The 8,751-nt window shown below is 25.1% G+C and overlaps 1 protein-coding gene across 1 annotated transcript; it reads right to left on the bottom strand.

Annotated features, from left to right (window-relative positions):
- Nucleotides 1–1,464: 1,464 nt before the first annotated feature.
- Nucleotides 1,465–2,628, bottom strand: LOC112737544 (vascular-related unknown protein 1). The gene is made up of 3 exons (XM_025787493.3): nucleotides 2,174–2,628; nucleotides 2,037–2,099; nucleotides 1,465–1,954 (listed from the first exon to the last, which is right to left on the bottom strand). Exons 1-3 carry the CDS (start codon nucleotides 2,537–2,539, stop codon nucleotides 1,781–1,783), a joined length of 603 nt encoding a protein of 200 aa, XP_025643278.1. The 5' UTR covers nucleotides 2,540–2,628; the 3' UTR covers nucleotides 1,465–1,780.
- Between the last annotated feature and the right edge of the window lie 6,123 nt (nucleotides 2,629–8,751).

The following is an 8,751-nucleotide window of genomic DNA, read 5'->3' as shown; positions in this document are numbered from 1 at the left end:
AGATTCATAGATAATTATCTCTAACAATTCACACAAAAGTCTCTGATCTTTTTGGATTTATATAAATTTTGCATATGTTTTATTTATCTTTTTATTTATACTAATTTTTTTTCACAAAAAAATTCATAAATAATTATCTCTAACAATTCACACAAAAATCTCTCATATTTTTGGATTTATATAAATTTTACATATGTTTTATTTATCTTTTTATTTATACTGAATTTTTTTTGAAGCTAATGAAAATTAAATTTTAAACTATATTATATTATAAATGTGTAAAACAGAATGTTATATTTAAGATCCCTGAATCATCATACTATTTTTGTTTAAAAATAATTCATAACTCATCATATTATTCTCATTTAAAAATGAAAAAATATAAAATTATTATGTGTATATTAAAATTAATTATTAAAATTAATTATAATTTAAATATAAATATATATATAATTTAATTTTTTAATATAAATTTCATATTTTAATATATATTTTATATTAATAATTAATTTTAATAGCTAATTTTAGTATGTAATTAACATAATTAAAAAAAATTTACAACGACCTTACTACTATATATAGTTATTGCAATCTGACACGTCAAATAATACATGTGAAATAAAGATTGATGACCTACTTAATTAAACCTTATGAATTATGACCCACCTGGTTCATTCTACTTCATACTATACACCAACTCTCTCTGGCTTTTTCTACTTGAACTCATCACCATTATCATCAAGAATAGTATTCTTTCTATCTTCTCCATCTTGCATTAATTTTTCATAGAATCCATATACATTTAGTTTATGAGAAATGCTAGGGGTCAGCAATTTTGGTATTTTGTAACCATAGATTACATTCAATGGTGAAAAATCAAGTACTTTTCTTTTGATGGTTAAGTGTTGGCCAAAAAATACAAAAGTTGCTGACCCTCTAGACTTTTCCTTAGTTTATTTCAATATTTGTTGTAATAGACCATCCGCCTATTTTCCTCGTTATTATTAATTCAAATATAATCTTCTATATATTTACTATCCTTAATGTTATTAACCTTTTTTATAATATAACAATGCGAATGCTAACGTTATGAAAAAAAAAGTAGAGTGAAATTCTCCTTAAGCTTTTACTTTTATAATCTTATTAGCTAGTTTTTCTTTTAAGTTTAAATTATTAATATAAAATATAAAAAATTGAAAATTAAGATTTGTTTAATTAAAAAAAAACGAGTACAACATTTTTTAATTACTTAAAGCTAAAGAGCGTTTAAAGCTACTTTGTCTAACAATATATATTGAGTGATTAGGTATCCATATGGAGAAAATTAAAGCTGAAAACACTATCTAATTTAGCATTTTCTCATAAATAAATTAATAAATCAAAATTAAATCACAAGCTTGATAACCGAAAAAAGAAATATTATATATCAACATGCTATATTGCTATCATCAACAATTGGTCGTATAGCACAAATTATCACATCATTGTTATATCATCCCATGTATGTATATAGGTATCTTTCTTCAGCCATATATATAAAAAAACCTACTCAATGTACACACACAAAAAAAAAAAAAAAAGAGGTTGAGAGAGAGAAGAAAAGAGAAGAGAGGTTATGTTATGATAGAGAAAGGTTGCAGTTGTTTTTACGAAAAGTAATTAGTTGAGAATCTTTAAATAATTTAACATGTTTAACTAAATTATTATCTAATAGTTCTCAACTAACAACTTTGCACAAACAATCCTGCATATGAGTTTGGCCATAGAAACTATTTGGCATCTATCCCAAATAATTAACCAACATGGAGAAAGGAACAAGGCAGAGACCCCTCTTCTTCAAATCTGTTGTGCACTCAATGCTCTTATTCCCATTCAAATTTACCTCCTCATTATTATTATCATCATATCTCTGCAACTCTGAATTATGCTCTGATGATGATTTGAATTCCTTTTCCTAACATATCATGATCATGATATCAAATGAGAAATTAAAAGCATTCTTATCAGGATTATATAGTCCAGGTAGGTCAACTTACCATACAAGTAGAACCATCAATAATCTTGCTTGAAATAATTTCAGTTGAATTCAAGTCCCTTACCTACACATAATCATTATATATATTATAGTGTAAATAAAAAAAGAAAGAAAAAAGAGAAATAAATAAATAAATACCTTGGGGCTATTGACTGGGGAGCTAGCAGTGTCCTCCAAAGGATCGTCATGAGAAATCTGTTTGGCTCGTCGTTTAATCGCTTTCTTGAAACATAGTTTTTTTGGTGCAGCATCTACTACTGAATAATCATGATGATGATGAGAGAATTTGTTGTTCCATGCAGCAGCAGCAGAAGAAGCAGCATCTGAGAGCAAAGAGGATCCACCATCACAGTAACTGTTCTTATTATTGTGTTCTTCTTCTTCTATGCTTCTTGATGAGAAATCTTCAAAATAAGAGGTCCATCCACTTTCCTCATCTTCATCATCATCATTTGTTATTATTTCTTGGTCTTTTTTGCCTCTCGAAGAAGATGAATCATCCATTGATTCTTCACAACAATTCTAGTGTTTGGATTTGGTATTTAAGAAAGAGGTGTGGTTGTGGAAACGTTTCGTATGTAGACGGATTTATATTATAACCCAAAGTGATATATATATTTTTTTAAACTTTCATTTATCATTAATTTAAGAAAAAATGCTAGAAATCAAAACTATCAAAATTTATTATTTTTGACCATCAGTTAGACATTAATATTTAAAAATATGAGATAAAGTATATTATTAGATAATTAAATTAAAGAAATTGAGTTAATGATTAAGCGATAATAAAAAATAATAAATTTTAATGACTCATAATATTTTTTTTAAATTTAATAATCATAACTATTTATTATATATAAAAATTAAAATTAAGATGCCAAAAATGTCATGTGCACAAAAAAATTTAGTTATTAAATTACTCATCATATATTTAATTTATTTTTAATATATAATTTATATTATAATTAATTTAATAATTAATTTTTTATGTATATATAATTTAATTATTAAAATATTGACACATTATTTTAAGTAGTTTAGTTAAATATTTTAAATTATTTTATAATTTTTATTTTTTACATGTTGGAATAATTTAATTTTTTTTAATAAGTGTCTAATTTAGAAGAATGGAATATGAATGAAAAGATGACATTGAGCCACCTCACATATGATGAGAAAGGCAAAGGCATACTAGAGTTTAGAGAATCTTTTGGGGTGGGCCATAGTCTGTTGAGGACGTTAAAGCGACGGTTGAAACTTGAAACATCCCAAATTAAAGAGAGAACGTGCATAGAAAAACAAAACAATTCTCTAGACTTTAAGAGCCGGGAGGAGTTGACCTTATTGCTGTGTTGCCTTCAACACCTTTCTCTTTTAAAAAAAAAAAATATATATATATATATATATAGAATAAACTACCATTTAACATTAACATAAGTGCCTGTAAAAGCAAAGTTTTGAAAATCAGTTCCAACAGGTTGATCAAATCAATCAAATTGAAAACTAATGACCGTAGCGATTCGGACAACAAAAAAAATTACCTCCTCCAAAAATTGACCCAGAACTGTTAGGTAGCGTTTGGTGGAGAGACAGAGACAGAAAGACTGAGACTGAGAGACAGAGACTAAGAGACAAGGATTGAAATAAATCTCAGTATTCTGTTTGGTGCAAAATAGGAGACAGGAATTGAAACAAGAATGAAACTCTAATTTAATTTGCACAAAGAGTAAAATTGGAATTAATTAATTGAAATGAAAGTATTTTAAATATAAAATGTTATTAAAGTTTCAGTCTCCATCTCTAAAAATTTCAGTCCCCTGTGTTCCTACTTTTTAGAGGTACTGAAATACTGAAATTTTAGAGACAGAGACAGAAATTTTAGTACCAATTTCTGAACTAACAAACACGATACTAAGTCTCAGTCTCTCAGTCTCTCAGTCTCTGTCTCAGTACCTCAAAACAAACACTACCTTAAATTACTCGGAAATCGGTCGATCCGATTTAATCGAGATTCGAGACACAACCGATTTTAAAAAAAATGCTTTAAATTTTGAACAACGCACAACGCAGAGAAGAGAATTAGAGAAATACTCGAACGCAGTAGAGAGGAAGCTTCTATTTCGTCGACGTTTTTTAAAAAAGAGTCTGATTTTTCTAATAATATTAAAGACTTATCACATGAGTATTATAGTTTATTTTCTGATAATTTATTAGAATAATTTTAATTTTTAACTTATTGATAACATGTTATATATTTTATTTGATGATATTAATGCTGATTTTCAAGTGATGGTAGTAGTAATAGTAATAATAATAAGTTTTATATTATATCACTTGATTTTTTTGGTCTAAGTGATAAAAATAAAAGTAAAGATGATATCTAAGATTTTGTAAATTTTGATGATTGATGACAAATTTTGATGTTAATATTTCATGGGTTGTTTTTTTTTTTTTTTTTTTTTGTTATTTAATTTTTGAGTTTGTATTTAAATGAGATTATAATATTGTGATTGATATAAATTTTTAATTTAGATGATATTTTAAAATTTATATTAAATTATAATTTATTTTAGTGTATTTATTTATTATTTGATTATAAAATAATTATTTCAATTGAACCACAATTGAATAAGTAAATTAATAATTAGAACACTTCGATAACCGATCAGTTTTAAAATTTTACCTAAAAGAATTACATTCATCTTATATTCATCAAAAATGAATTCCAACTAACAAAATTATTCGTACTTAAAATTTTTATTGATTCTATGAAAATCACTAAATTTTTAAATTATCCTCCTTTTCATCATCTTCAACTTCTTGAAACGCTCCTTCAATTCCTGAATACCGAAAAAAAAATTCAATTTGAACAATTCAACAATTCATGAACAATAACAATAATTTAGTGTATCCTTCCTCTTCAAGAAAAAAACACACTTTGTGTTCGTGTTTCTTCTTTCCCAACCCTTATCAATGTTCTTTCAACTTTACCAACGATTTGATTATCAGGAAAATCAGCTTGTCAAAAAACGAATTAATTATATCCATACTAGTATTTTTACCCGTAATACTATTATGAAAATATAAGTTTTTTAAAATTACATAAGTCTTGATATTATAGATTATGACACGAAAAATTTATAGTATTAAACTATATATTTTTATAAAATGGTATTAAGAGACAAAAGTCCCTGTCGGCTAAGAAGACCATAATCTTAAACAAAATTAAATAATAAATTTTTTAGTTATTATTTTCAAATGAAAGAGTTTAATTTTTTTACTTAATTTTAAGATTCGTTGTCTAAAATTTAAAAGAATTTAACGTATATATTTTTATATTTGATTAGGTATTAAGTTTGTTGCACAAATAGAAATAATTAATTTTTATACTTGCTTTTTAAAAATAATATTTTTTCTATATATATAAAAATATAATTAGATATTAATATAAAAAAATTTATATTTATAGTTATAAAATTAACTCATTTTTTTTAAATAATTGAATTTTGATTCTAACTTTTAATCACAACATTAGTATTTTTTTTAAAATTATATGCAATAAATATTTAAAAGGAAAAAAATAAAAACATATATTAAAAAGATAAGCAGTAAAAATTTAAATTTAAATAAAATATATGTATATAATAATATTTTTTATTTAAATTATATTATGTTATTAATTTTATTTTTTGTAGAACATAAAGGTAGAAAAAAATAGAGAATGAGAGAAAAGAGAGAGAAAGATAAAGAAGAAGAATGAGAGAGGGGGTTTGTTAATTTTGGAAGTTAAGAAAATTTTTTTATTTTAATTATAATGAAAATATCTAGTGACAAATTTTGATTTGTCAAATTACTAATATAAAATATGAATTATAAATTATATATAGAGTAGGAAGGATAGAGAGAAATAGAAAAAAAAGAGAGGTAGATAAGAAAATATAAGAAGGATGTTTACTAATTTTAGAGGAAAATATTTTCTCTAAATTTTAATAAGAGAGTGTCGTATGACACATTTTAGTTATTAAATTAGTTAGCAATATATAAATATAATATAAAATATAGCTATATTTCAATTTTAGTATTTTAATTTAATTTAAATACAATTAGAGAATATTATATTGTATATTTTTATTGTCAAATTCGTAATTAGTCATTAATAATGATAATGATATATAAGAGAGATAGAGTGAGTGAAGGAATGAGAGAGATAGACAAAGGAAAAGAGAAGAGGGGAGAGTTTTTTAATTTTGAAGAGAAAGATTTGATTTCAATTGCAATGAGGGAGTGACATGTGGCATATTTTGGCCTTAAAATTAGTAATATATAATAGATATATAAATATAATATATAATATAGCTATATTTTAATTTTAGTATTTCAATTTTAATTTTAATTTAATTTAAATACAATTAGAGAATGTTATGTTGTATATTTTGATTGTCAAATTCGTAATTAGTCATTGATAATGATATATAAGAGAGATAGAATGAGTGAAGAAATGAGAGAGATAGAGAAAGGAAGAGAGAAGAGAGGAGAGTTCTTTGATTTTAGAGGAAAAGATTTAATTTCAATTGCAATGAGAGAGTGACATGTGACACATTTTGGCCTTAAAATTAGAGATATATAATAGATTAGTGCTGACCTCAATTTTAACGATGAATGAGCCCCAGAACAATTTGTAGTAGTAATTATTAGTGAAATAATTTCTTATTTTATACTAAGTTCTTAACAGAAAACAAATAATCTAATTATATTTAGTCCGAAGTCATTTTCATTATCAAGAGTAATCGCCTTTCAATCAAATATAATTTAAGTAGCTGGGACCAAAATCAAATACAATTAAGCAGTGTAGAAATTTGACTACTTCATCATATTATAAGTTTATAACGGGCACTACTCTACCTAAACCTCTGGTAATTCAACTTAGGGACCATGTAGCATAGGTACCTAGCAAAAAGAACTGCTCTTAATTAACTAAGTTAAATACATATATACGCAATATTTGATTGGCTATTAGAGCTTCTTGGTTTACTTAGAGTTACAATATGGAATTATGCCTAACTAAGAGTTTAAGACATCTGGATCTAGCGCAGTTTTTTTTTTCAAAAAAAAAAAAAATCAAAGATTAGGATGATGATTTACAAGAGATTCACCAATGCCTATAACATAGAAGAACGTGAGATTTTTTTTAACAAAATTAAATTACAACAACCAACATCAAAATATTAAGTGCTAATTTGATTGACATTTTTAATGAAAAATATTTTTTTTTAATAAAATACTTTTATTCAATTTAAAATCTATTTGAATATGTCTAAAAAGTATTTTTATTTAAAAATAAAATAAAAGACATTTTTAATACTTAAAAACTCTATTTAAAAACTTTATTTAAATATAAAATAATTTTTGTCTGTTAAAAAAAGATTTTTTTTTTAGAAAAATGAAAAAAAATAAGTATTTTTTTTAAAAGCCAATTTAATCTGACCCTAAATCTGAATGAGAAAAACTAAAGAAAATACTAAGATATAGAAAAGTTCTAGGAAAAAGAAAATCAGAAAACTGAAAATCTCGTTTCAATTATTCTTATTGTTAACCACAAAACACGCAAATTTAATCTAAAAGAGTACAAAACTTAGCGCAGGTAAGTTTTAATACTGAAAATCTCGTTTTAATTCTTCTCGTTTTAATCCGAAAAAATTTAGCGCAGGTAAGTTTTACATGTGAACTGAGGTGCGCTTCAACTTTTGTCTGGATTAGCCTTTAACTCTATTGATAGTGGTCATTTACAATATCTAATCTCCTTCAAAATATAAATCACTATACTTTGGTATATTTACATTGATTCTAATTTTATAGTATACTTAAAAATAAAAGTGAATTGTATATTCAAATGGATAGTCCATAGAAGCACTTCCAACTTTCAAACCAACCCCCCCCCCCCCCAAAGGGTATTAACGACATTTCAGTTTACATTTCAGTTTACATGCTTAGAAACTAAACATAAACCCTGATATTAATAAATTACACTAGTCTTCTCTTGAGTTTTAGTAAAATTGATCTCAACTTCCTTAAAAACCCACTATTACCCCTCTTATAAAATATCAATATCATACTTTTCTTAAAGAAAAAGAAAATTGACTGTTGAATATAATATCATCAATTTTCAAGAGAAATTTGCATATAATCTTACAAATCAATAGAGATTATATGTAACATCGCCCAACTTACAAAGCAAATAAATGAAATTCATCTTTCCGTTTCCTTTTTATTAGTTAAAAAAATGTGTGAAGTAATGTTAGTTATGATAAAAATGTCACTCACTATGTGGTAACACGTCGTAGCATTTTCAAAGATCTTGTGAAAGCACTTACCAGAGTCAAGACCACGCAGAAAAATTGGAGAACAATCATCAACACAACAATCGAACTGAAGAAGGTGCATTCAACGTTTGAGAGCAAAAAAGTATAAACGTTATCCCTCCACGAGAAATAGATCATAAGAAACTATCTATGCATAGAGCATATGGTACTAACTGACAGTGCAAACATGCTAGAATGAGAATAAAAATTGATGCACAAGTAGGGAGACTAAAATGCAAGCTAACAGAAAATAACAAACAAGGAAAATTGAGTAAGTGAATTGCATAAATATTAACATTACTGGGAAATTCTTTGGTGAAGAGTAAAATTTGATAAAGTAGGAAGATTTTCAATAAA

This window comes from Arachis hypogaea, chromosome 13, assembly GCF_003086295.3.
Source record: "Arachis hypogaea cultivar Tifrunner chromosome 13, arahy.Tifrunner.gnm2.J5K5, whole genome shotgun sequence".
NCBI lineage: Eukaryota > Viridiplantae > Streptophyta > Magnoliopsida > Fabales > Fabaceae > Arachis > Arachis hypogaea.
Note: the sequence above shows the minus strand (reverse complement) of the source record. Positions and strands in the feature narration are given on the sequence as shown.